The sequence below is a fragment of the Rousettus aegyptiacus genome, unplaced genomic scaffold (genome assembly GCF_014176215.1).
Source record: "Rousettus aegyptiacus isolate mRouAeg1 unplaced genomic scaffold, mRouAeg1.p scaffold_m13_p_16, whole genome shotgun sequence".
NCBI lineage: Eukaryota > Metazoa > Chordata > Mammalia > Chiroptera > Pteropodidae > Rousettus > Rousettus aegyptiacus.
The window spans coordinates 45,245,702-45,273,082 of record NW_023416291.1 but is presented as its reverse complement, the minus strand read 5'-3'; the positions used below and the strand labels follow the sequence as shown (position 1 = coordinate 45,273,082).

The 27,381-nt window shown below is 50.5% G+C and overlaps 1 protein-coding gene and 1 long non-coding RNA gene across 6 annotated transcripts in view; one reads left to right on the top strand and one right to left on the bottom strand.

Moving 5' to 3' along the window:
* LOXL2 (lysyl oxidase like 2) overlaps window positions 1-27,381 on the top strand; it is an 82,183-nt gene that overhangs the window by 14,037 nt on the left and 40,765 nt on the right. The window contains exons 2-3 of the mRNA XM_016141533.2: window positions 10,704-11,127; window positions 17,125-17,300. Coding sequence (XP_015997019.1) covers window positions 10,773-11,127; window positions 17,125-17,300 — 531 coding nt within the window. The 5' untranslated portion in view covers window positions 10,704-10,772. The remainder of the gene's footprint in view (window positions 1-10,703; window positions 11,128-17,124; window positions 17,301-27,381) is intronic.
* LOC118612463 lies at window positions 20,705-27,198 on the bottom strand. Of its 5 annotated transcripts, none has more exons than XR_004954957.1 (4): window positions 26,913-27,198; window positions 26,134-26,229; window positions 22,447-22,891; window positions 20,705-22,359 (listed from the first exon to the last, which is right to left on the bottom strand). It is a non-coding gene; the product is annotated as an uncharacterized LOC118612463 (long non-coding RNA). The 5 variants fall into 5 exon arrangements; XR_004954959.1 differs by having other exon boundaries at window positions 26,134-26,205; XR_004954960.1 differs by having other exon boundaries at window positions 22,447-22,615; window positions 22,810-22,891; window positions 26,134-27,197.

Sequence of the window (27,381 nt, the reverse complement as noted above, 5' to 3'; positions counted from 1 at the left end):
ACCATCCTTGCACGGCAACATTGCCAGCCCCCCGAAAGTTTTCGTTTACCTCTTAGCACCTCCTAATGTAGGTATGCCAAAAGCTGCCTCGGAAGGACACTTGCTTCTGCCTTCCTGGGGCTGGCATCTGTTTAGAAACGGCCTCAGGGAGGCCATGGAATGTGCTTGGGCTTCCTGGTGCACTTAGAGCAGGAGCCGAACCCTTGTAGCCGCCTTTACACAGCTGTAGGCGTTGTTGGAGGCAAGCCGAGAGGGCAGGAGTTCCCTGAGCAGGAGGAAATGGATCTTGAGGAATCACTGTCCCCTGCGGGCCCTGCAGACACACCTGCACCTGCCTCATTCACACTCTGAGTGTCAGCAGGCTCCCTGCCTCGGGCCTTGACAGGCCCTTAGGGCGCAGCGTCCAGCCCAGGTTTAGGGCTCAGTCCTTGGAGGCAAACAGGTGTGCGCAGTGAGTTGGCACATTTCTTAGGAATCAGTTATGTTGGACCAGGATCCTGCCCACTCTGCCTCTCCCGGGTCTAACTCATAGAATTTCCGTCTAGACACAAGCATCCATTATCTGCTGGGGTGAGATTTTATAATCCCAGGGCATCTTCATCTCCCATAGATTACCCAACTTCTGCCTGCGACCTTTCCTTCCCAGAGTGAACTTCAGAGGTAGGCAGGGCCCTGTGTCAGGGATTTGCCGGGCCTGGGGAAGGTCCACCTGCTCACGAAGAATCCCGTCGCACTTACTTCCAATACTGCACAATACGTAAAATTCAACTATTAGGATTCATATCTAGGAGTTCCTTGTCAAAACATAAAAGTGCCCTGTCCTTAGAGAAATCATTTATTCCTTAAAGTGTTAAATTTCTTCATCTGAAAACATTCGATTGATCAAGTTGCTTTCCAATGCAATTAGGTCAAAAGACAAAGACAGTCTTGGTGAGGTGTGAGGATTTGAATACGAATTTACATTTGTTCTTTCAATAAGTATTAGCTGAGTACCCAGTGAACACACAAGGCTCAGGGCCCCACAGTCAGGGCTTCTGAGTCGGTCTCAAGGAAAGAAGTGAGTGAGTGTGAATGTATGCTGTGTGCTGGGGATTTTCACATGGTACCACATTTAATCTCACACACACACACACACACACACACACACACACACACACACACACACACCTGTGAGGAAGCTGATTTCCATAATCAGAAGAGGAAATCCAGGCTCTAAAAGTAAATTGCCCAAATCCTAGAGCTCAGAAATGGCAAAGCCAGGATTCAGACGCGAACCCCAACAGCATCTTTCCAGGGAACTGATGGCGCCAATAGGTCCCAGGAGGCACCAGGACAGACGTGATGGAAGATGAAGGAGCCAAAGGCCCCTTCCGTCCACTTCATTTTAGTAGCCCTTGACCTGTGATGGTAGAGTACAGCTTCTTTTAAAACCTCCATGAAGAGGCATAGAACGTATCGGATGACCAACAGATCGGATGAGCCCTACGGATGCGGGTAGAGCAGCCCTTGGAGAAGCCAGACCCACAGCTAACACCCACACAGAGTGGGGGGATATGGAGCTCACGGTGGGGTGGCTCGGTGGCAGAGTGCCGCCAGCAGTCGTGAGAGACCCAGGGAGGGTGCATCCCTGAGCTCTAGCAGCAGACTCGGGACCACTGTTGTTGGACCAGGGGTCAGAGAGGGTGAGCCACAGCCCCCACGAAGACCGAGCACAGCCAGGCAAGTCAACGTACCTCATCTGGGACTTTCAGGACTTCAGGGGAGTCATAGAATCTGAGAACCAGAGTGTCTTCAGGTTGTCCGCCCAGTGCCTAGGATGACAAGTGCCCAGCAGGCATACCACCACTCCCCTGTGAGCCCCACGGCGGTTGTCACTCTTGCCCCTGGGGTCTCGATGCCACTCAGCGCCCCAGACAACCACAAGCAGCGGGCTGAACGGACACGCAAGTCGACCTCTGCTTGCCTCCCCCGTCCTCGCCCACCCTCCTCACGGTGCAGATGAGGAAGTGGTGGCTGGCGGCGATAGGGACTCGCTAAGACTCTGGAAGAGGGTGTGAGAGCCTGATCTCTTGTCACGGCCCCTGACTGCACCTTAGGAGCCAGCACGATGATTCCAGGTCCCCTGAAATCTGACCTCGACCAGGAACCGAGAGCCTGGCTGAGAGACAAAACGAGGACAGACGCCAGGGACAGACAGAGGCGGCCTGGTGGGGGCGAGCACTGGGATCCAGGATACCCAAGGTCGAGACAGGGCTCTGCCAAACACTAACCGCCGACCGTGGACCAATCCACTGAACTCTTAGTCCCCGTTTCTTCTTTCTGTAAATGAGATGGACTTGCTGACTCTGAGTCCCCCTCATTTGCTCCAGGCTATACCCCTTTACTTTCTCTTCTCCTCATTCTCCTTGCCGGCCCTGCTCAAGGCGTCCTCCTCCCACAGCCTCTCCCGACCTTTGTCCCGAAGGAGAAGGAGTCCTGGATGAGGAAACCAGGGGATATAAATTATATTCCCTGCTCTTCCTCTCTTAGTCGTGTGACCCTGAATATGGTCCTCCCCCTTTCAAACGGCCCTGCACGGTCCTCGCATGGACTTCTCATGCCTATACCTTTCAACGGTCCCACAGTCCGGGCCCAACTATTTAAAACTTGAGTAAATTCTCTTGTAATTCTCGGATTCCAGGTAGAGCGATAAGACCTACCCAGGAGACAATGGGAGCATAACTAGGCCAGAATTTACATTCTAGATGGGGAGATAAGACCAAGCCCACAAGCCTGCGAGTGCCTCCCATTTCCCAGGGTTTCTCTCCTGCAGCTAGCTCCACACTGGTTCCATATGGAACCAGTTAAATATTCATTAAGTGTAATGAGAAGACTTTATTTACATAGCATAATTTATCAAGATTCTATGAACTGAAAGGGACTAAATCAGGAGACGGATCACAGGAACTAAGGGGTCATACACCCTGTCCCCCCTTTCTTGCCGGACAAGAAGGGAGGGCACATTTTTCTGCATCCTAACCCTTATTTGGCACCTGCTCTTGGAAGGACAAGTCCGTAGGTGAAGGTTTTGTTATAGAAGCTCCCAGAATGCAGTCCACAATCCTGCAATTGTTCAATGAAAAACTGACTTCTTTCTCCTGCTCTGATGGTCCTTTCTGGAAGGAAGGCGTGTAAAGCAAGGCATGATTGATGGCAATGGGTAAAGCAAAGGGACGGTTTATTTTTTGAGGTTTGAGTACAGTCCATCACCCTTCTCTCGGGGTACTCACAACCGAGCGACCCGAGGTACCTGAGGCTGATAAAGTTGGGACTGGGGAAGGCAGCCTCGGTCAAGATGGAGGTCCTGCCTGCCGGGGCCAGGTGAGGGTGAGGTGATCCCGTCTCTCCTCTGCTTTGCCACTGTTTTCAATAGCGGAATACAGTTACCACAGGTGGAAGTCGATGTGCCTATTGTATAGAGGAAAACCTGAGGAAGGAGGAAATGATTTTCTAGGGGTAAGAGAGCCCAGGACGCCTGAGCCAACCTAATCTCAGAACGTCTGCCTGGGACTCTTCTCCAGCTCCTCTTGAGCTCTCTGTTGTTTATAAATAAAATTGTGGCTGTTATCCACTCCCAGCAGGGCCCGCGGTTTGCCTGGTTCCCAACGCCCTCTCCCCCGGGAATGAGGATGGGCTCAAGTCTGTACTGTTATTATCCAACCCGTTTGTAATAAGCGCCTGACGTGTGTTAGGCTGGGAGCCCAGTCCAGTCCCGGTTCACCAGAAGCACGTCCTCCGCGTGCATGAGCAAGAGAGGGGGCATCCGCTCCCATGGCCCTTGGCACTGCCTGGACGACCCCGGCCTGACCTGGCCTGGTTTGCGGGAGGCCGGGGGAGGCAGCGGGCCCGGCGGGGCTGGGAAGCCCGGGCCTCCGAGTCAGCACAGGCTTCCGGCTCGGGCACCCCAAATGCCTGCTCCCCCTGCCCTGGGCAGGTTCACATGTGTTGTGCAAGCCGGGATGCATGTAGCCACCACCCCAGCCACAGGACTGACCCCGGGCTCGCGGCTCATATGGACTGGGAGCCGGATTCCCACTTTCTGCAGCTGGATGTGACCGTCCACTACCTGTCCCCTCTGCGCCCCGCTGCGGGGCAGCTCAGTTCTAAGCACCATCATTAGGGTCAGGGGCCACCCTGAAAGCCCCCTCACCCCCAGCAGCTGGGCTCTTGGCTGTAGGAGGGGTGCAACCCCAGCTGAAGTGCAGAACCCAAAACAGCGCTTGAGGGGGGCTGGCAAGGGGTCTGGTCTGCAAAGGGTGCTAGAATGACGGTCCCGCAGTGAAGCGAGTGGCGGGGCATTTTGCTCTTTACGCGCCCAAAGCTCTTTATGCTGTGGACGTTGGCTTTTTCTCAGTGTTTCCCTCCTGAGGGCTGCATGGATGACCATGAGAAAATGAATTTTACAAAGCAATAAGGGAAAGACGAACACTTCATTAGAAAAAGGGATAAAAATTAAAAAAAAAAACACCCACAAGATAATTTCCCAAAAAAGAAATGCAAGAGGCCAATACTCACAGCTGGGGTGGGTGGGGCGGGGGGCGGGGAGCTCAACCTCACTAGTAACAAAAGAAATACTAGTTTAAACAAACACCCTTTTAGGTGGAGGAAGGTTTGAAAACATGGTCATAGCTAGAACGTTTGAGGACGTGGGGGACCTGGCATTCTGCCTCTGACAGGAACATTGGCACAGTCTTTCTGGAGGGCAGTCAATACAGCTTTGCAAAAGTGTTCACTTTTTACCAGCCTTTTGACCCAGCCCTTTTAATTTTTGGAATTGATCCCAAGATCGTGGAACGTTTTAGCTGCAAAATATTCATTTCGACACACTTTATAGCAGTAAAAAATTTAGTCATAAGATTATTCAATCTCATCTCCGTAAGATGGAATACTGTCGGATAAAAACCTTGTAAAAGAATAGTCAGTGAGGCATAATGTTTGCAATATACTGTAAAATGTGAACAACAGTTTGCAAAGCAGTATGTAGAAGATGATTCCAATATTTAAAAGGAAGAAATGCATATGTACAGAAAAAAAGGCTGGAAAGGGATACACCTCAGTGCAGTCACCAGCTGCTTTGTCATTAATAGCTAACAGTGGCATTGCACATTATTTTCTTTCTTTTGCTTGCTGCATTCTCCACATTTTTATCACCAGCTCGTATAATTCTGGCAATAAGGAACGACAACGACGAACTCCCATAAAATCCATTTTTGAAAGCAAAGCAAAGCATCTGGGTCTAATTATTCACGATTCTCCAGAGTAAGGAGTGGGAGAAGGCCCCGCAGAAGCAGCAAAAAATTCAGGAGCACTTTTCTAGAGAAGCGTTAGGAGCTGGACGCTGGCCATTCTCACGCTAAAGAATCCAGGGAAACGGGGGAGGGGGGGAAGCAATTTACAGGTGTGCAAATCCAAAGATTACGATTTCTTTTTTTAAAAAAAAAAAGTACAGGACCGCATATCCTTTTCATTTCTTTCTGCGACGTGAGTAGGTGATCTGGAGGCCTCTGTAGCTCTCGTTTGAGGGAGCTTGGGGGCGGGGGTAGACTTGGGTGAGGCTGCTAGGGGCAGTAGAACATAGTGGTAAAGGACACAATCCAGGTCACCCTGCTGTCCCCGTTCAGATCCTGGCTTGCCACTTACCATCACTGCAACCTTAGGCCACTTGCCGAACCTCTCTGTGCCTGGTTTTCCTCCTGAGTATAATAATGGCGTTTATTAAGTGAATGAATGCAATAATAGATCTTTTCCTTCTACATCATTTCCAAACGTTTATAGATTTTTCTAGTTATTCTTTTATCGGTTTATAGCTTAATTCTATGCGTTCAGGCAACATGATCTGTGTGGTTTCATTGAATGTGGTGAGGCTTGCTTCACGACCCATCTTGGGGTCCATAGGGGTCAATCTAGCATGTGGACTTGAAGTGACTCTGTGGTCTGTCGTTGAGTACAGGTGATAGACTCTTGTCAGTTAGGTCACGTTTATTAATCATGTCGTTCACATCTTCAGTGCGAGAATGTTTTTTTGTCTGCTTCCATCTATTTCTCAAGTTTTGCCTGTCAGATCTGTCGATAGTCACGCACACCGAGTCTGTGTATGCGAGCTGAGAAGAGTTATATCTCCCCGGTGGGTCGCCTCGCGCGTCATCGTAAACGGCCCCTCGTGGTCTCCAGGGGCGTTTCTTGTCTGAAGGTGCCTGTGTCTGGCTTCGCGCCAGCCTTCTTTCGGTTCCTGTGCGTGTGGCGCATCTTTTTCCACCCTTTTTCTTTCCCCTCTGAGTCTCCTGTAAGAAACGCGAGGTGGTATCGTCTGGTCAAATCCATTCCTATGATCTTTGTCTTTCCGTCGGCATAGTTATTTTACCTAATGTAATTATTGGTATATTGAGGTTTAAAGCTACCATCGTACTATTTTTGCTACTTGTGACAACTATTTTATTACGTTTTCTCTACGTTATTGCTTTCATTTTGGATTAAACAGCATTTTTTATAATTCCATCACTCCCACCACCACCCCCCCCCCACTTTCTTAAGCTGTTAATTCTACTCTTCTCATGGTGATTATCATAAAGATTACAACATGCTTCTATCAGATTTGCTTCAGTCTAATAGGAAATAGTACTTTTACCACTTCCAGGGGAAGCAAGAAACTTGAAACACTTTGCATTAACCCCACCTCCTACCTTTCGAGCCGGGGTTGCTATGTTTTTAATGATACCTATGTGTTTAAACCCCGTCGTTCCTATTATTTTACAGTATTGATCTTTAGAGTTACCCACATAGCTGCCCTTCTATACCCTTCATTCCTCCTGTTTCTCCGCACTGGCATCTAGGATTAGTTTTCCTTTGGCCTAAAGAACTTCCTTTATTTAGTATTCTCATCGTGTGGATCCTCTGATAACAAATTTTCTCCACTTTTATTTGTCTGAAATGTCCTTATTGTACCTTCATTGTCTCCAGCAGGTACAGAATTCGAGGTCGACTCATATTTTTTGAGTCCCTTTCCAAAATGCATTGCCACGATCTTCTTCATTTCCTTGTTTGAAGGTGATGCTCCCTTTACACTGTGGCTGCTTTGAAGATTTTCTCTTCGTCTTGGATTTTCTGCAGCTGCATTTTGGTGTGCCCAGGCGTGGCTCTCTATGCAAACGATGCTGCTTGGAATGATAGCGTTCATCAATTTTGTATGATTCTTGGCCATTATCTCTTCAAATATAGCTTGCATACATTCTCTTTCTCCTCTCCTCCGAAATCCCAATTATGTCAATGTTAGAGCTTTCTAACGTGTAGAACGGAACTCTGTGCCCTGACTTCTAGAATTTAGCTCCTGAGGGTCTTCCACTTGGAAACCTCGGCTGTTTAACGGGGAGGGGGCGGGGCCTTCCTTCCTGGCAGGCTCTGAACTCCAGTGTTTGTCTCTTCAGTCCTGGCAGGCTGCTGAATGCTTTGCTTAATTAGCTTCTCAGCCTATTGGCCTCTGCCTTGGACTTGGCAAGCGCCTCTGGGTGGTGGCGGGGCGGGAGGGGGGCGGGCAGCGGGAAGCAGACACAGATGTCAGGCTCACGTCGCGCTCTGGATTCTTGGCTCTTGCGTCCTTGCTGCCTCGATAGCTCTCCGACGTCTTCCAGTGTATGCTTTTTGCATGTGTCTACCTTTTTGAGTTGTTCTTGGCAGGAAGGATTATCTAATGCAAGCTAAGTCTTCCAATGCCAGAAACATGTGATAGAGAGATGGCTCCTGCCCCTAAGGCTGAGGGTCTGGTAGAGCCTGACGTGACAACAGTGTAAAGCGCAAGCAAATGCTGTGTTTAAGGGAATCAGATAAGGCATTCAGAATTCTGATTAGGAGAATCTGGGAAGGTTTCCTTGAAGAATGGGAAGGATTGTGACGTATGCTCTTTAGAAGAAAGGGGAGAGGTGGGAATGAAGACAGGTTGGTCTAAGGGGGAATAAAACGAGTGTAAGCCGTACGATGGATGGGACGGATCGCACATAAAGGGCTGGAGTAAGGGCGAGGAGAGAAGTTTAGTTGGAACTGAAGCTAGGAAATGCAGGTATGCGCCAAGTCGAAAGGTGTCCATGTCCCAAGTGGGATTTGGATGTTTTTATATGTGATGATGGACCGTTGAAGTTTTGGTAACTTGGACGTGAGTTGTTCTGGCTTTGCCCGCGTTAACTGCAACTCTGCTGAAGTATTTAGCTGTCTCTGGTTCTTAATTTTCTCCCTCGTAGAATAAGAACCATAATCTCTGTTTCTTCCACCTGTACCTCAAGGTTCTAGTGAGCCACAGACATGCTCACGGATGCAGATGTGCTTTCATAAGAACGAAGTATGGGCAGGACAGAGGACGTGAGGACGCTCCCCATCAGAGCCAGCGACTGGTTTGCCGTGCCGTGGTCTGAAGGGGGCTATTTCGGGAACCTCCCATCTTCCTGGTCTTGTTTGAGGATGGCTGAACTTTTAGCGAAACCGGAGGGCCTGCTAAAGTCCTCCATCCTGCCTGCCCTGATCACTGTCATCTCCGTCCCAACACCCACCACAGGAGACTGGGTACTGCCTGGCCATCCTGACAGATGCGAAACTGTCTTTCCAGTTTAGGTCATCCCTCCCGGGCAGCCCCGGGCAGCTGTCTGGTCCTTCCTTGATGGTGCTGGGCCATGAAGTGAGGGATACGAGAGGCCTAACCCTCCGAACCTGGTTAAAATAAAACGTATTATGCCCCCCCTTTAGCTTCCGCCTACTGGTCCTGGTTTTGCTTTTTGGGGCCCCAAATCCCAAGTCTGTTTCCTTTCCTATGAGACACCCCTGCAGTCCCTTTAAGATAGTCTTTCTCTCTCCATGAATTAAGGAAGGACCAAGGCACATGAGCTTAACATTTACCTTTCGTTATATGACCTCACTCTGGCTGCATCTAGGTACAGTGACTCTGATCTTGAGAATTTAAGATTTTTATGTATCAGATGCTCCCGTAGTGCTTACTGTGTGCCATTTACTCGGTCTTCACCACAATTCTGTGAGCTAGATATGATTACTTTCCCGATTTCACAGATGGAAAACCGAAGCACAGAGAAGTTAAGTATTTTGCTCAAGGTCACATAGCTAGGGTCAGGACAAGAATTCAAACCCAGATTATGCAGCCTTTTATTGCCTGATGACAGGCCACTCGACATCCATTCTGTTTGCCAAAGAGCTTTATGCCTCCCCTTCGGGCAAAGAGCAGGCCGTTCTTTTCTCAGGGACAGAAACTACGAAAAGGGACGTGATTGTCACCAGGGCATCCTGGCTTCCCCGAGGGCGAGAGATCATGTCTGCACACTGCCCTCCGAGGCTGCCGCTTGCAGAAGCCATAGTTCAGGTCAGGACAGGTCCTGCGTATGAACTGCGTAAGGAGTTTTTGCCACTGACCTCACTCAGCGCCTCAGCCGTCTTGCGGTCCAGAGTATCAGACAGCATGAGATCAGGGGTGTGGGTGGGCAGCGTGCTGGTTTGTGTCTGAAGGCCTGGAGCCTGGAGGCAGAGAGCCCCAGGAGGGTTCGGATATGCACAGCACAGAGAGGACCGCAGCCCGTGGGCAAGTAGAGGCAGGAACTCCAAGCCTCCTGGTGTTATTCTCAGTACCTGCAAGAGGTCCCTTCCATCCAGGTCAGCTAACGTCCAGAGGGAGGGAGGACACCTCTCATGGGCGTGCCAGAGCGCTCACACGGAGCTCGTTCCGAGTAGCAGCTTCCAGCTCCGCGTTTCAGTAGGGGCCCAGACCTTGGGACCGGATCACCTTCTCATTCAAGAAACAGGTCCATGAACCTGTAATATTCTCTCTGGAGGAGCCAGAGAAGAAATCTCGCCCTTAAGAAGTTGGTGACCTACTTAGGGACGTGGAAGTGTCGGGGAAGGGTAAGAAGAATGTCTAGATAATAAGCCCGCTTCGGAAGCAGAGAACCTTGGAGGCCCAGTCAGCGAGACTGTTGCCTGAAGGAGGCGGGATCGGAGGCGGGATCTGAGCCGGGCCCTGGAGAATGGGAAGGTGGAAGAGGTGAGGAGAAAGAAAAGGAGTGTGCAGGATAACCTCCGCTCACCCTTTCGACCTTGCGCCCTCCCTCTCCGCCATCGCCTGCGCCCAGGAGGCCAGCCCATATGGACTCCACCAACAGGCTTGGGTTTGCCCACTGAGAGGCACCAGAAAGAGCTTAGCCGACTGGAGGAGCCATTCATGACCCCCGCCTCTTGCTGTGGGTTGGCTTTGAGACCCTTGACAGAAGCCCCGTCCGCTTAGCCACACCCTCCAGGGCCGGTGACCACGCCCTCCGCGCCCTTCAAGCCTGTGGGGTGGTGACCGCTTTCCTGTAGGGCCCACCTGGGGTCTTTCCTTATCTCTGCCCCTGTCTCTGTAGATAGTCTTTTAAGACATTCTCCTTAAATTAAGTCTCAGTGTGCTCTGTTTCCTGCCAGGAACCCTAATGAAAAAAAAAAAAAAAAAAGCATTTCAGAGATAAGGGAAAATCAGGGTGGGGGAGGGGAGGTGGGCGAGCAAGACCCGCCTGGCTGAACCGAAGGCGGAGGAAAGAGGACTTCGGGGTCTGGAAGGCGAAGGGCGTTGGATACTGAGCGAAGGAGTATGAAACCCCTGGACGCTGCAGATGTTTGGAGCCCGCGTCTCTCCTCTCTTCCAGGAGGCTCCGGCTTGTCGCTCCTCACGGCCCAGTGTCCCCTCCGCCGGGCCCTCCAGCCAGAGGACAGGCATGGCGCGGCCGGGAGGCTCCTGCCTTTGCAGCCGTGTGGCTGCGCTCTGCCTGCTCGCGTCGCTGAGCCTGGCGCAGTACGAGAGCTGGCCCCACTACCCCGAGTACTTCCAGGAGCCGGCTCCCGAGTACCACCGGCCTCAGGCACCCCCCGACGTCACCAAAATCCAGCTGCGCCTGGCGGGTCAGAAGAGGAAGCACAGCGAGGGCCGGGTGGAGGTGTTCTACAACGGCGAGTGGGGCACCGTGTGCGACGACGACTTCTCCATCCATGCGGCGCACGTCGTCTGCCGCGAGCTGGGCTACGTGGAGGCCAAGTCCTGGACCGCCAGCTCCTCCTACGGCAAGGGCGAAGGTAAGCCGCTCTGTGCTCTGGGGCTAGTGCCCGTGTCCCCTGCAAGTCCCCGGCTCAGGCTCGCGCGCGGTTAGCCTAGGCGAGGAAGCCGCACTGACTGTCAAGAGTATTCCTGAAAATACTCTACCTGGGCGACTTCCCGTTTCTGTGCAAGAAGGTGGGAGCAGAGGGGTGCTGGGGAGGGGGGCAGGGACCAGCCATCCTGCTTGGCCCGGCCCTTCCTTGGCTTTAAGACGCAAAATCTCTCATTGCGGGAAACATATCGTCCTGGGCAAACCGGAGCTTTGGCGACCCCAGGCAGGGCCTGAGTCAGCCTGGGCTCATTTCCCCAAGTAGGTGGCCCGCCTGGAGGCTGTACCAGCCAGGGGGGCTGGTGCCTGTGCCCCAATTGCCCTTCCAGGGAGTTCCTTTTGCTTTTTCTCACAAAGGCTGTGTAGGCTAGCCTTCTCTCACTTCCAGCCTCCCCCCACATCCCCCCATCCCCCCACCCCTCCAGGGTTGGAATTCATGTACAGTTCACACTCTGGGCACTCACATGCTGTTTGGCCTTGGCTATGAGAGGAACAGAGCTGCTTTGGGGTTTTCACTTTGGTTGGCCTAGTCTTTCCTCCCAGGTTACATTCAATCGATATATTTTTTTAAAAAAATTATTATTATTATTATTATTTTTTTGGTAAGAGCTTTGAGGGAAGGTGGATGTTTCAGCCCAGAACCTCGAGCTCAGCCCTGGTGCTGACCTAACTAATTCTATGCTTTTAGAGGAAGATGCTTATCCTCTTTGGCCTCAGTTTCCCAATTCAGAAGTTGGGATCTCAAGAACTCTTGAAACTCTCATAGTCTCTAGTCCTAAGTGGGATAGTAGATAAGGATGAAGAGAATTACTTAAAAAAAATAAATAAAATAAAATAAATCCAGGAGCTGCGTGTTCCCCTTCCTGGGCTGGTAAAGCAAAGGTGTTTCCTCCACCCGACCGAGCCAATGCTGGACAAAAGCAGAGGTGCTCAAAGCCTCGTCCTGGACTCACGGAGTCACGCCACGCTGGTGGCATAAGGATCCTCTGGGGGGACGAACCCATGATATTCCGGATTAGGGTCTGGCTGGAGTCTAGGGCTTTGGAAGCCTCCCAAGTGATCGTATACGTAGCCAGGGTTGGAATTCATTGAATTACATCATGGCTACTATGGTCGCTTTCAACCCTGGCTTTCTGTTACTCTAGAAATTACAGGTGAAAGGAAACCCCATCTCTATACGTCTCACCTCCATGCAATTGAATATATCCGGTTGGAGTAAATACACTTGGAGTGAAATGTTCTTTGATGCTGACTCTGGGTTCCTTAGTGGGGACAGAGAGTAAAAGCAGCGAAGTCGAGTTAGCAAGTCTTGGGCTATTAAACCCATCTCCTGTCTTCTTTACAAAAACTCTGAACATTTCTGCAAACTCACACATCTCCGTTTATCCTGCTAGCTGAATGATCCAGGGGTAGCGTCAAATTCATGTTTTCTATTCCAGGCTCTCTAAGCCTGATTATTTTATAACAAGTACTTTCTGATGACTGTGGAGTTGATCCAGTGGCAACTTCATTTCATTTCTACCCAAACTTAAAATTTGCCTGTCGTCAGATAAGATGGATGTGGTTTTTCCCCCTCCCATGTTTACCTGGCCAGGGGCAGACGTGGAGATGGCTTGGGGGAGGAGGGGGGGAGGTTAACCTGGCTCAGACTTTGCCACCCAAGGATTATGAAGAAAGAGAGGTAAAAGGGAGCTTGGGAGTATGCGAAGGAGAGATTAAAATCACGTTCCCTGGGAGGCGCTGCTTGGAGGAGTTGATGGAATGTAGAAAGCTGGGGTCAGTGGATTGGGGTCTCTGTAGAGACTGCAGTACTAGAAGGAGGATTCTAGAAAGATGGGGTCAGGGACGTGGGTGCAGGGCGGAAGGGTTGAAATGGGGGTTGGGGAGGGGTGTGGTTATTGGTAATGGCAAGGTCTACGCTATGGATATGGGATCGCAGCTGACGTAAGGCGGAGGAAGGTCCTTGGAGAGAGGAGGCGGAGTGACTAAGACGCCGAGAATCCCGAAAGGGTCATCCGCGTGGGTGTCGAAACCACCGAGGCTTAGGGAAGAAGCATCGAAGAGAGGAAGGGAAAAACAGATGCTAAACTAATTGTGAGTGTCGTTTCTCCAGGACTTTAAGGATTGTGCCGTCTACGGAAAGGATTACTTGGTTTACATCGTGAGAGACTTTTAAATATAAAGTATTTTAACTTCAACAGTTTAGAATTTTTAGCACTGGGTACATGTTCAGCACTCAGTAGATATTAGCTGATCGATTCATTTCGACCTGGGAGGATATTTAGAACACTTCGCGTAGTGACCAGAGAACAGGCCCAGGCCCCCAGGGTGTGCTCCCGTGGACCAGTGGGCCATCTCTGTGGATGAGCTGGGAACGTGACAGCTGTGCCCGTCAGAGGCCACCCCTCCAGGAGTGCTCACTGTCACCTGCTCCTGTCACGTTCAAGCCGTAGTAACAAAACCAGAAAAGACCACCTAACCCCCCCACCCCTACCCAGTTTTTCCATCCTGGCCTGAGAATAGGTCTCTCCTCCCAAAGCATCTCTGAGCTCAGGGAAATCGCAGACCCTTGAGAGGGTTCTAAAGGGGACAGGGGACAGCTGCCCCACTTCTCACCCTCTGGATGGTTCTCACAGCAACCTGAACCTGAGGTGGTTGCTTTCCTTTGCCTGACTTCCAACATGAGATTAGATCTGATCCCCGGGGCACTCCCCACCCCGCCATTCCTCGGATCAGAGTGCCCAGCCAGGGATGAGCAAGTGCCCCTCCAGCCCCAAAGATTCTAACTCGAACAATTTCCATTGCCCCGACAGAGCCCAGGGGAACATTCTAGCATTCAAGTGGAAATTCATTTATGACCTTTACATTCCAAATGGTCTGCGAATTTGTTTATACATCTCTCCTCCTTTTATCAGAAGCATTTCTTAGAGTCGGTGAATGGAAAGAGTGAAACAAAGTTTTGCTTTTCATTGGCGTTTTGTGTCCAAAGTTTTAACCCCATATGTGGTTCAAGTACCAGTTTCCTAGCAGGTCAGAGATAGATCTATCGGCACTGTGCCTAAAACCACAAGAAGCTGGCTGCTTTGGAATCAGGATGGTCTCGTTGATAGACGTTAAGCATACAGGAAAAAAAATTGTCATGAATCAGGCCACAGGAGTATACCATGTATGGCAACGCCATCTTGGGCTAAGCAGAAATTTATGTTTTCTCTGTCTAAGAAAAAATAACGTGAGCCATACACAAGGGGTAGGAAGTCTGGGGGCGAAGCAGCTCTTCCGGGATAAGTTAGTTCCCATTAGCGCGCCTGGGGCCGATTGCAGATGCTCCTCGTGAAAAGTTAAGCAGCCTCTGGAGTATGTTTTGCAACTTCCCACGCTGCCCTTAGCCGTGCCCTGTCCGGCTCCCCAGCCCCTCGGCGAGGGTGGTTCCTCTCACTGCAGGTGGAATAAGGGCTTTTCAGCACCTCCGCGCCTTCGGCAGCTCTGCTATGGAATGTTCCAGGGAAGAGGCCCTGTGTCAGACGTAGAGGCTCTTTTCTGTCACTGGTACTTAGCAAGACAAACATTGGTTTGTTGTCGAAACGGCAATCGTTTAGGGAGCATATGTTTCAGTGGAGCTTGATGGCTGGGGAAACCAGGCCAAATTGAGAAACCAGTTGGAAAACCTCAACCCAGATGTTTTCAATAAGCTCTTTGTTCCCCTCAATGCATTGGAGGTGCTGTCATTTGAGCCGTGATCAGCCACCAGTCACAGTAGACACGTTTCGGCGGGGCCTCGAAGTCAGGAGACTGACTGGCCCTGCGTCCTCCCTGACCTTGAAGAGTGCCGGGTCTCCCTGGTTTTCTCATCTCTACAACGGGAGTGTTTCTATCTGCTTCTCCCTCGCCTCATGGAAACAACAGTATTTATTGTTTTTCTGACTTACGGGGAGGAGGAAGGGGGAAAGGGATGTTGAACATGTACGAGGCGCACAGATCATCTCATTGACTATCCATGGCATCCTGTGTGTTGGTTATCATTGTTTTCACGTTAGAAACGGAGGACAGGCTTGGTTAAGTAGTTGACCGAGTCACGTGGTGCTCAAGCCTGAGGGAATTTGAACCCAGGTTACTTGACTCCGTTACACCGTAGAGTTCTACGTGGAGTCATGAGAAAAATGACAGGTTTGGTTTTATTTCCCCTCATTTTGTAGTGGCACTTATGAAAATCGCTTTCCGAAACCCCTCTAGCACTTAAATGATTTTTTATTTTTAATTACGGTAAAATACACATAACATAAATGTGACATCCCAACCATTTTTCAGTATAGTTTTGTAGTGTTAAGTTCACTTACATTGTTGTGCAACTAGTATCCAGAAAACTTGTCATCTTGCAAAACTGAAACCCTATACCCGTTAAACAACAACTCTCCATTTCCTCTCCCCCAGTTCCATTCTGTGTTCTGTCTCTATGAATTTTGGCTACTCCGGGTACCCCAAACAAATGGAATCATTCAGTATTTGTCTTTTCGTGACTGGCTTACTTCACTTAGCATCATGAACTTGAGATTCAGCCATGTAGTAGTGTGCGTTAGAATTTTCATTTTAATTAATTACTTATTCGGCCTTTTTAATTAAGGCTGAATAATATTCCAGTGTATGCGTACACCACAATTTGTAAATGGTCATTCGAGTTGCCTTTGCCTCTTGGCTTTTGTGAATCATGCTGTAATGCACGTGGGTGTGCAAGTATGTCTTCGAGAGGCTGCTTTCCGCTCTTTCGGGTACGTACCCAGAAGTGGGAATCGCTGGGTCATACGGTAATTCCGTTTGTAATTTCTCGAGGAGCCGCCATACTGTTTCCCACAGGGGCTGCACCATTTTGCACTCCCATCAATAGCGAACGGGGGTTCCAGTTTCTCCACACCTTTGCCAACGCTTGTTATTTTCTGTTTTTTGTTGTTGTTGTTATTGTCCTTGTTTGTTTGTTTTAATAGCAGTCATCCTAACCGGTGTGAGGCAATGTATCATTGTGATTAACCCTCTAGCACTTTGCACATTGAAGTCTCTACTCAGTGCGAGGCACAGGAGGCGAGCAGAGTTCCACAGGGCCTCCCAGGCAGATCACCCAGCCGCAACCCAGCCCTGCCTTCACCTGACTTCTCACAGGCGAGGCGGGGGCTATGTGCGTTATTCTCTGAGTCAGCAGACAGGAAGCATCAAGGAGCGAGAAGGGCACTGGGCTCAGGGGGTGGACTTGCGGAGTGAGTGAGTTGGCCTCTCTGAGCTAGAGCTCTGCATCTGGAGTAGAAATCAAATGCCACCTTCCCGGAGCTAATCAGAAGCCAGGGGCGGTCGCGTACGTGAAAATGCCTTAAAAGCTTCAAACCCTCAGTTGCAGGATAGCTTAGATTTTCCCTGAGGGGTCACAGTTCAGCCTCTGCCCCAGACGAGAGGCGAGTCTCGCTTGTGTCAGCCCTATAACTAAAATCAGCATCATCATTACGGTTTTCGAATAACTGTGGACCAGCAATAAACTAGGCGTGTGCTGTATATTATCTCTAGTCGGCACACGGCCCTGCAATTGGTCATTATTATCCCCACTTTCTTGAAGAGAAAAAGCGGCTTTGACCAAAGTTGTGTAGGTACGTGGCTGAGCCAATTCAAACCCAGCTTAGCATCCAAAGTCCCTGCTTTTCCCCCTCTACCACGTGACATCTGGGCTCAACTCTGATTTCTGCCTTAATTGTGTTCAATCTTCCACATCCCTCTGGCAAGGGCATCCAGATGGTCTAGAACTACATGTGCTATCTTAACATACTAAAAAAGCAGTTGATGTCCTCACGTAGTTAGAGGGAACCCTCTCTATGTGTGACTTCAGTGCCCCTCAAAGATGCAAACCTCCTTTGATGTCAAGCTTGGTTTCTTCCTCTTCTGCTTCCTTCAGGCCCCATCTGGTTGGACAATATCCACTGCACGGGCAAAGAGGCGACCCTCGCGGCCTGCACCTCCAATGGCTGGGGCGTCACCGACTGCAAGCACACGGAAGATGTGGGTGTGGTGTGCAGTGACAAAAGGATCCCCGGGTTCAAATTCGACAACTCCTTGATCAACCACATAGAGGCAAGTCATGTGCTCTTGATGACCCCCTCCACGTGACCGTTCGTTTCCTCCATTTAACTCGCTGGTCGCCTACTGACTCCAAGAAGTGTGTGTGAGCCGAGCGTTAAGAAGGGGGGTCCCACCCAGCTTGATCGGGTGCGGGGGCCGTCGAGGGAGGATTTCTGAAGAAAGGGATGCCATCGATCGGGAAAGGGCATTCCAGACACAGAGAACGGCCTGGGCAAAGGCGCAGAGGCACGGACGTGGGATATGGGGATAAGCCAGTCAGTGCTGCTCACAGCTAAAACGCGAATCTGGGAGTAGTGCGAACCGAAGCTAGAACAGCTCCCCGTGCTAGGCTCAGGAGCTCGCGTCGTGGACTAGGAAAATGTATGAGTTAGCAATTGCCGCGTAACGAATTACCCCTCAGATTTTGCAGCTTCGAACAACAAACCTTTACGATCTCACACAGTGTCTGAGGGTCAGGAATCCGGGAGTGGCTCAGCGGGTTGATTCTGCTCAGAGTCTCTTATGAGATTGCAGTCGGGCTGCCAACTGGGGCTGGGAGATGCTCTCCCAGGTTGACTCACATGGTCGTTGGCAGGTTTTAGTTTCTTGCTGGCTGTCAGCTGGTGCCCTCTGATCCTCTCCACACGATGTCTCTACAGACTGCTGGAGTGTCCCAAAGTCATGGCAGTTGTCTTTTTCCAGAGTAAGTGCTTCAAAAGAGAAAGAGAGAGAGAGGGAGAAAAACATGGAACCCACCGTCTTTCATAACCTACTCTCGGAAGGGATATCTCCTCATTTCTGCTGTATTCTGTTGTAGACTAACCGTGTACGGTGTGGGAGATCACCCAAGGGTGTCAGTGCAGAAGGTGGAGGGCCATCTCGGAGGCTGGCTACCATAGGACAGTCGTTCCCGAATCTAGCTGGGCATCAGAATCGCTTCACAAATGTGGATACCGGGTGGTATCCGCAGCCTACCAAATCAGAATCCCTCATCGTGGGACCAGGTTGTTTTTTTAAGCTCTCTCAGAGAATTCTGACGTTGCCAGCCTGACCCAAGCCAGCATTTGGGAATGGCGAGAGGCTCCTGGCCCTTCTTCTACATTTATGGCCAAATCGCAGATTTCTTTTCAACACGTTCTCCCCTTAAACAATGAAATTAGCAAATACTTATTTCACTACTCTTACGTGCAAGGAACGTGGGGCTTAGGGCTGGAGGAGTAGACAGCCAAGACTCCTTCCTTAAGGAACATGTTGGATGTCACCCCCCCCCAGGGACTGTGACAGCTGCCATGAGTCCAGGCCAAGGAGCTTTCACTGCATTTTAACCTCCAGCTGACCCCAGGACCAATGCCGAAGAAAGGTGACTCTTGAGATTGCCATATTTGGGTTCCGGAGGAAGTTCTACCCAGACTGTGGTCTTCACATATTTCCTTTCATGACTCACACTGCTCTGCGTTTTCCTCACAAGTTCCTAGAGCAGTGGGAACTCGTCCAAGCCTGCAGTATAGCACAGAAAAAGATCTCCAGCCTTCTCTCAGCCGCCAGAATGACACTCCTGCTCGCCGACGCTCCTTAAACGCTGCTGTTTTATTAGGAATAACTAGAAGAGATGGTTCTAGAGTTGACGTCCTTTATTTCGGGTTCCCGTCACTCATGACGACTTCGCTTTACCACGAGGTTGACGAGTTGGAGGGTGGGCTTTTCTAACCAGTAGAAGTTTCTCACTTTCCGTCTCCACTCATGCAGAATAATTAGCATCTTTCCAGTGAGACTGGAAGCTCCCAGCGGGCAGGGGCTCCATCTAACTCACCACTGTATTCAGTGGAAATAATGCTAGGTACCTAATGGAAACTCTCAACTTTTCTTCTTCTCAGGAATGCAAACCCAAGGTCATTATCCCCTTAGGTGAACAATCTCCCAAGATAAAATATCAAACTAAGCAGTGATGAGAAGTACATAGAAGCAAATAATTTTTTTATAACATTGTCCTGCCTAGTAGGACAACGAGCTTATTTATAACATCTTTAATGAGCCTCTGTTCAGCCTAGAACTTCAGGATAATCCACATGGATAGTCAAGCAAATATCCAGGCTTCTGGGCATAAGAAAGTCATTCTTTTGAATCAGGAAAAGGTAGGCCACAATGTCAGTGGGTTTTGCCACTAGGAAAAAATGATTCTGGAAAAAGACTCATGAGTATTGCTTCAACAGAGAAGTTTTGTTGAATACCTCTAAGGGCGGTTCTAGCATTTGAAGGGGAAATAAGATGGGTCCCATGAAAAAGCAGAACCTTAATTGGACAGAATTAATAGAAGGACTGAAAAAACCTGTTGGAGAGCACATTTTTATTCTGGAAGGGCTGAGAGCTCGTGATAGGAAAGCTTGGCACCTATCTTTATCTCGGACATTTATCAGGTGTCTGCTGCACAAACATCATGGTCCGGGACCCCATTAGGGAAAGAAAACATGGCCTTTGTCCCCAGCCCTTATCACCTGAGAAGACAAGGTATGGGCCTTGGGAAAAGCTAGAAGGTCGTTCCAAGGCAAGGAGCCTGGATCCTAAATGAATTTACAGTAACCCAGGGGGGACTACCTGGGGAGACATCTGGGTCGAAGGGCTGGGCGACTTCCACAACCTTCTATACTCTGCATTTTCCTAGAAGGCGTCCCTCTTACCCTGCTACAAATCAGACTAGTTACTGGTAGCCAGACTGGGGGCTTTCTCATCCAGTCACAGACACTGAGGAAACTTTCCGCTGGTGAGCAGTCCCCTGTAACCTCTTCCCTCTGGTCATGAAAGGTGGCAGGCTGTCTGGGGAAGTCTTTGAGAATGGTCAGGATTCTCCTGTCCAGGCCTTCGTGCCGAAAGCCCATGCTCACTGGCAGAGCCGGCCCGACGGGCAGGGAGCCACCCAGACCACCTACAGCAGCTTTTTGTGGGATGCTGAGAAGTTTTTCTGAAATACTCATGTAATAGCCTGTGTCAGTAGCTGAAGTCATGGAATCTCTCCTCTTGGCTGAACTATCCCAGTGACAAGGAGCTCACCACTAAGAGGCCCTCCCTGTAAAAGGTCATCCGCTGCAAAGAGACAGCCCTCAGTGTGACAGAGTTTCCACGCCGAGCTGAAATCTACACCCCATTACCTACCTTCCTATCCATCTTAATTCTGGGAGTCTAAACAAATCGTAAACATCGTCTCCACGGTAGCGCTTCAAATATTTGAAGAGAACAGACATGTCTCCGCCCACATGTCCTTTTTTGATACGAAATCTTCCTTTCCTCATGCGATATGGAGTCCAGACCTGTCCCCATCCTGCTGGCCCCTCTTCTGGGTCCCTTCTTGTGCACGAGAGGACGAGATGTAGGCGTGGCGGACGTGCCGTCACGGTGTACTGACTCACAGTCCCCAGGAGAGCTGCTGAGGGGTCGGTCTGAACACAGAAGATGGGCTAGGTGGGCTCGAGGGCGTCTCCCTGGGCTCCACTCCCCTCTCTCCACCACGCATCAGAAATTTGCGTGGCGTCAAAAGTGAGCGCCGATCAAATTCATAGCGGGCACCCAATGAGGCGGGATTGCTGGCGCGTACCGCTACGGGATGAGATTCAGAAAACCCTCAATGGGTTGAAATAATCGGCCCAAACAATGACATTCAGGACAAACGTAAGGTCTTATAGCAGGGTTCGCGGTGGGGGAAATGTCAGCTACGGAGTAAAAGTCAGAGAGAGTGCCTGAAAGTATTGATTATATTTTTTAAAAACCCCTGAAGGTTGACTAAAAGCTCAGTATAAACCAAATGTATGATACACTGCTAAAAAAAAAAAAAAAAAGTGAATATAAATTGATGCACTGATAGAAGAGTTATTTTTCCAAACTCTTTGCTTTTTCGGACCTAGAACTGAGTGCAGGGTTCAGTTCTGGGACCGTCTCTTAACTAGGTCACCCAGAAGAGGGGCCAGCATGATAAGGACAGGTATGGACACTATATCATATGAGGAAAGGAAGGTTTTGTATCAAAAAAGGACATGTGGGCAGAGACACGTCTGTTCTCTTCAAATATTTGAAGCGCTACCGTGGAGACAATGTTTAGGATTTGTTTTGACTCCCAGAAATAAGATGGAGAGGAAGGTAGGTAATGGGGTGTAGATTTCAGCTCAGCGTGAAAACTCTGTCACACTGAGGGCTGTCTCTTTGCAGCGGATGACCTTTCACAGGGAGGCCCTCTTAGTGGTGAGGTCCTTGTCACTGGGGTAGTTCAAGCAGGAACAGGATGGCCTCCAGTCAGGAAAACTGCAACCGGTTCCTGCACTAGGAAGGAAGCAGGGCGAGGTGATTGCCAAGGTCTAAGATTCCTTGTTACTCTGTTGTTATGAAAATGCGTCCAGTCCACGCAGGGACTGTCATCGTGTGAACCGATGTCTGTCTGTCTGTCTGTCACACACACACACACACACACGGGATGCTAGCATGTGTGTGCGTGTGTGCTGTGTGCTCAGCTCTCTCCCTGCCTCTTCTCTGGCCCCTCACAACCTTGGCTTTGAAAGCAGGAGCAGACTTTTCACCCTCACATCAGACTGTGAGGGCTAAAGTCCTCCCTCAACTTCCCCAGTTCAGGGCCCAGAAACTTAAAAGGGGCCCAGAGAAGAGTATGGTCAAGGCGAAGTGACAGGTGGTGCTTTCTCCGTGTCCAGGTGTAAACGCCTGGGCTAACGAGCGTGATGCAGACACCCCCTCTCTTCCCACCCCTACTACTCTGCAGGGCCGTCGTAGGCTCCGTACCATCAGACCCCATTGACCTCTGGAGACTAGGGACGGATCACAGAGCTCTAGAGAGGGCCCTCCCAGGCATGTCCTCCTTCAGGAGCACACCGGAATTCCCCAAGCAGAGAGTGGAAGAAAACTGTGCATCAGTCTAGACCACGTTCACCCCACTCCGGGATGCCAGAGGCATGAGTCACTACGCCCTGGGGCCTGGCCGATGGAATTTCGCTCGATGAGCTAAGTGTGCTTCCCATGGCTCCTGCATCCGCTTGGGGCATCCTCCAGGGCTCCGTGACACTTCATAAATTTCCCTCTGAAAAAAAAAAAAGGAAAGAGCGCACTTTCTCCATGTGCACGGCCCCACCAAGGGGCAGCCCACGGGTTTTGGACCCTGAGCTACCTGGTGGCCAGGAGCTAAGACGCTGGGCAAGTTCATTCCCTTCTTTAAGATGAGTGGGTTGGATTCGGTGCCTTCTCACGGTGCCGGTCTGCCATCCAGAGGAGCAGTGGTTTCTCCGTCAGAATGACGTAGCATGCACTCATCATTTACAAGGTAGTTTTAAATATTCCTTAGGGGAAGATAAATGAGATGATTTCTGCAAAAGTACTTGTAGACTGCGAAGTTATTCCTACCAGTCTAGGTTTGTTTCATCCAGAAAATTAATCAAGCAGAGCCTCAGTTCTCCCGTTTCTGACACAGGCTGTACTGTCGTGTCTTGCTGCAAAGGGCAAGTTTTAGACCCCGGAATGGAAGGCAGGTCACCTGAAGCCAGGTCCCAGTGGGGCCTGAGACTTGCAGCTGTATGTCCAGATGAGTAATCCTTCTGGGCTTTCTGGACACCTCACTGTAAAATAGCATTTTTATAAGGTCAGTGGGTCTCGAATCTTAAAAAGAGGTAAGCAGGAGCAAAGAATAAAATGGGACATACCGTTGGTTCCAAGCAAACAGATCTTTTTGAAACCTAGGAAACAGCCCTAACGAAACCTTCCGAGGATTACAGAGGCTCCTAAACCGAGAGGCTTCGTTTCCTGTCTGTGGCGGGTAGACGAGTTGGAAAAAGCATTAGATAAGGAGAGATCGCAAATCCAGATGCCCTGCTTCCCCGAACCTCTCTCCACGGGCTGTTTTGCACATTGCTGAGTCGTGTGCTCACAGGAAGACTCGTGGCTGGGGCCGCGTGTGGTTAGGTCGGCGAACGTCCGGGTCTTTTCCTCTCCTCCACCTCCCCGCTCCACCTTCCTCCCCACGCACTTTTAAAAAGCTCTTTTGCAAAAGCGGTGAGGTTACCAGAACTGACTGGAAATCCCTAGGTCGTGAGATGTAGGTGTGGCCTATCCCCCAGTGGCCCTGGAGTCTCAGTTTCTCCTTTGTGACAGCAGGTAGCCCCAGGGGGTCTTGAGGGGCCGACAGAGAGATGAGGAGGACAGCTGAGGGAATCCGGTCTCCCTACCCTCTACTGTCTCGCATGCTTCTGGAAGGGCCTCGAGACCTGAAAAAGCTCTTTCTTATCTTAACCACAGGGGCTGAGGCTGTCGCGAATTTTTTAAATTCCAGGAGTCCAGGTTTTTATTAGTCACAGTCAGCTGCCAAATGCTCCAGGGTTTCCCTCGGCCACAGCAACCATTTCTTGCCAGCATCTGGGGGCTCCCGGGGGTGAAGGCCCAGCGCCCAAAATGGAGTAATTAACTCCAGAAATGTCCCCGTACCTCCTGACCGGGAGCTTTGTCCCTCACCACTAGAGAGGGTGTGTGACAGGTTGCGCTGGGCGGTTTAGGGGAAAAAAAAGGGAGGCTGTGTTCATCTCTGAGCAGTTTAAAAGGTGGTGGTCCCTCCAGGCCTAAATATAGACCCGCTTCTCCCGCTGGCCACGGGATAGCTGGATATGGTCTCCCTGTGTGGCAGGAGGAAAACCGGGCTCTTCAGCAAGGCAGTGAAGAGTTACCCTGGAAGCTCGTAGCTCTGAATCCCCAGCCCTGCCGAGACGTCAAGCTGTCCTGAGTGCCGTCTCTCCGGCTCATAGGGAGCTCAGGCAAGAGGATGCGTGAGATTCTGTCCGGCGCTAACATTCCTGGATTCTGTTTACCGAGGGCCTCTGTGTGGTCAGGCTTGCCAGCCACCGCTAGGGACACAAGAGCAGTAGTTCTAAGGTGACCTATTTTCCCCACTAAAAATAGGTCACGGCATCTGAAAAGCAAAAGGGCATTTATGCGGCTAACACGACAAACTATTTGAAGTGGTGCACATCCCGGCGAATCCGGGGAACCTGACTCGTGGCCAGCGCATTGCACACGCAACCCTTTGATAGGCACGAATGCCATTATAATTACTTGTGAGGTGAAATGAATGAATGGACAGTGTGTACTCAAACTTTGAACGGTGCGGGGTGCAGGGTAAATTGCGTGGCAGAGATTAATGGGGAGAGATCCGCGTGAGGGCTGCTGTGCGGAAGGAGTAGGGGCTTGAGGAAGCTGGAGGAAGCCGGAGGAAGCCTCTCTCTGCCCTGCGTGGGTGGATCCATTCTGTTGGGCGGTCAGCTGATGTGCTTAGGATGGGCCAGTGAGGTCCGATCGGGCTCTGCAGTGGGCACCAATGGTGCGTTTGCATCACCTCAGCCATGCTAGAGGGGGTCAATGCCAAGGAGTCCCCTGACCCATCCCCCAGTTGCTAAGGCAACTGGATGCTGGATCCGTTCATTCATTTGTTCAATGCTTCGTAATCAATTGAGTACCAGACCCGGGGAATGAAGGGATTAATAAAGTGAATAGACGGTCTTGCCCTGCTGGAGCTGGCTGTCTAGTAGAGGAGAAAGACGATTTCATAGACCATTACTCTGTTACCATGGTGATGATTGCTATGAGGAGAAGCGTCAAGCGCCCCACCTGGGAGTGTGGCGGATCATCGGGACTGGCCCAGGACTTGCCTGGTCTGTGGCCTCCGCACTGCCGCTGGCTCAGAGGGCCTGGCTGCTGGAGCAGGTGCCCCGCCAGCTCCCTGCGGACAGCAGGGCCTCCCTGTTCTCCAAAGAAGCAGCCTCTGTTCCCCGCCCTGGTGCTTTCAGGTTGGAAAATGAAACAGAGCGTTTGATTTTCCAGCAGTGTTGCAAAACTCTTGATTTATAGGAGGAGAGCCCAGACAGACGACAGCCTTTTTCCTCCGGTAGCTCAGCATGACCTCAGCTCTCCACACCACCCCCGCCCCGGCCCCTCCCCTCCGCCCCAGCTGGTGTCCGTCACAGAGCTGAGGAACAGACATGGCCACGGGTGCCGTCCCTCTCCCCTTTGGTCCATCCGACCCCGCCACTGACTGGAGAATGTTCCAGGCAACTACTTACGACATGAACTCATCCGATCATCGGAAAGGGATAATTATAGTGCAGCCAGAGTCTTTTAATGCAACATGCCTCGGTCCCTTTACAGAGAATACCCACTTGGCTAAACCATCAAACACTCAAACACGTGCTGAGGGTCCGATGAGATTTCTCTTCTGTTCAATAATGTTATTTGCAATCATACGTCGCAGGGAAAAGGGAGGGTGGTAGCTAGTTCAGATGACAAGAGGATGGATAAGGGGTGGACGTTCTCCTGGTGCGTCCACGGGTCACATAAGTAGTGCCCGTGCCACACGAAGGGAGGCAAGTGCTGGCTCACCGTTTCCTTTGCGTCGAACAAAGAATAAAGGGAGTCTCCACTGAATGTTTGGCTCAGGAGCCCAACGTTTCTAGCTAGGCCGAATTCCTGTGAATGGATTTTTAGAAATTATTATTGCTTCATCCCAAGAATGTTTGAGGACCCACTATGTATCTGTCTGGTACTAGGAGCCATGGGTAATATAAAAATAAGCAAGGCACAGTTGTGTGCTTGAGGGACTCTCCCAGTCCAATGAGGCAGCAAAAATACGTGGACAGGTAAAGAGGAGTACAAGGTAGTCGGCATAACCAAGGACTGAATGAGCGACGCAGAAAGCGAATGTTAGAAGGATAAGGAAGAGACCAAACGTCCGTGGATGAGATGCGTGGGGGCGGGGCTTTGTGGAGGAGGTGGTGCCGTTTCTTTACCCCTCTGTCATGAGTGACAGCAAGAGACTCACCTGTCCGATCGACCCGTGCGTCCCAGAACCTCTCACAGTGCCAGGGACGTCAGAGCCCTCGGCCAATGTCTTCTGAAGGAACGAATGAAATTGTCCCTGAGAGAAATGATGACGCTGGGGTTCGAAGGGTGACAGCGACATGGCTAGAGCAAAGGAAGGCGGGAAATGCGACGGGAAGATCGGAGGGGCTCGCGACTGGAGACGAAGGTCCTGGAGAGCCACAGGGGGGTTCTGAGCAAGATGTGTGAATGCGCCGTGGTCAGGTGGGTGAGCGGGCCAGCGGCGTGTGACGCGACCCAGGGCAGCCACTCACCCGGACTGAGGACAAACCACAGGAAATGACCAAATTATCATTCCCTTCTGCTGTGTTCACAGTTCTCATGGCATACATGACCAAAAAGAAAAAAAATCAGAAGGGGGGATGGAAAGGGGAGGGAAGGATGGAGAAGGCCTTGCTGGGCAGAATGGGTTCCAAGAGTGCGGAAAACAGAGGACGCAAAAGGCTCGCGAGGCTGCCGGTCCGCTCCGCGAGCTGGACGGGCCAGAGCTTCGCTCGGTGACAGCGAGAAAGACCGCGGGCGTCCTGGGTGTATCTGGTGTGATGTGCCGAGGAAGGTGCCACCCTGGCAGCTGGGAAGACAGATCTCCATCTCGAAGGCTGTTTTTTTTTTTAAAAATAGCTAAATAAAGAGAGCTGCAGGCTTTGAGAGCAAGGTGCAGGAAACTGCTAGCAGGAGAGGGAAGGGGCGCTCGGTGAGCCAAAGTCGTGCACAACTCACCGGTCATGCATTCCGGTTGGGATGAGGGTGGACCAGTATGTCTCCGTCATGGTCCTCCCACCCCAAAAATACTCCAAGGAGGACTTCTCAGGTGGGAAGACTTCTACAGGATGGAGGTTCCTGAAAAAATTAAAAATAGAACTACCAGATGATCTGGCAATTCTACTTATGAGTATCTAGAAAAACCTAAACGATAATTTTGAAAGACATATGTACCCCCATGTTCATGGCAGCGTTATTTACAATAGCCAAGGTATCGTAACCTAAGTGCCCATTCATAGATGAATGGATAAAGAAGATGTGGTTCATTTATACAATGTAATATTACTCAGCCACAAAAAAAGAATGAAATCTTGCCATTTGCAACAACGCGAATGGGCCTAGCGGGTATTATGCTAAGTCAGATAGACAGAGAAAAACAAATACCATACAATTTTACTTAAATGTGGAATCCAAAAAACAAAATAAA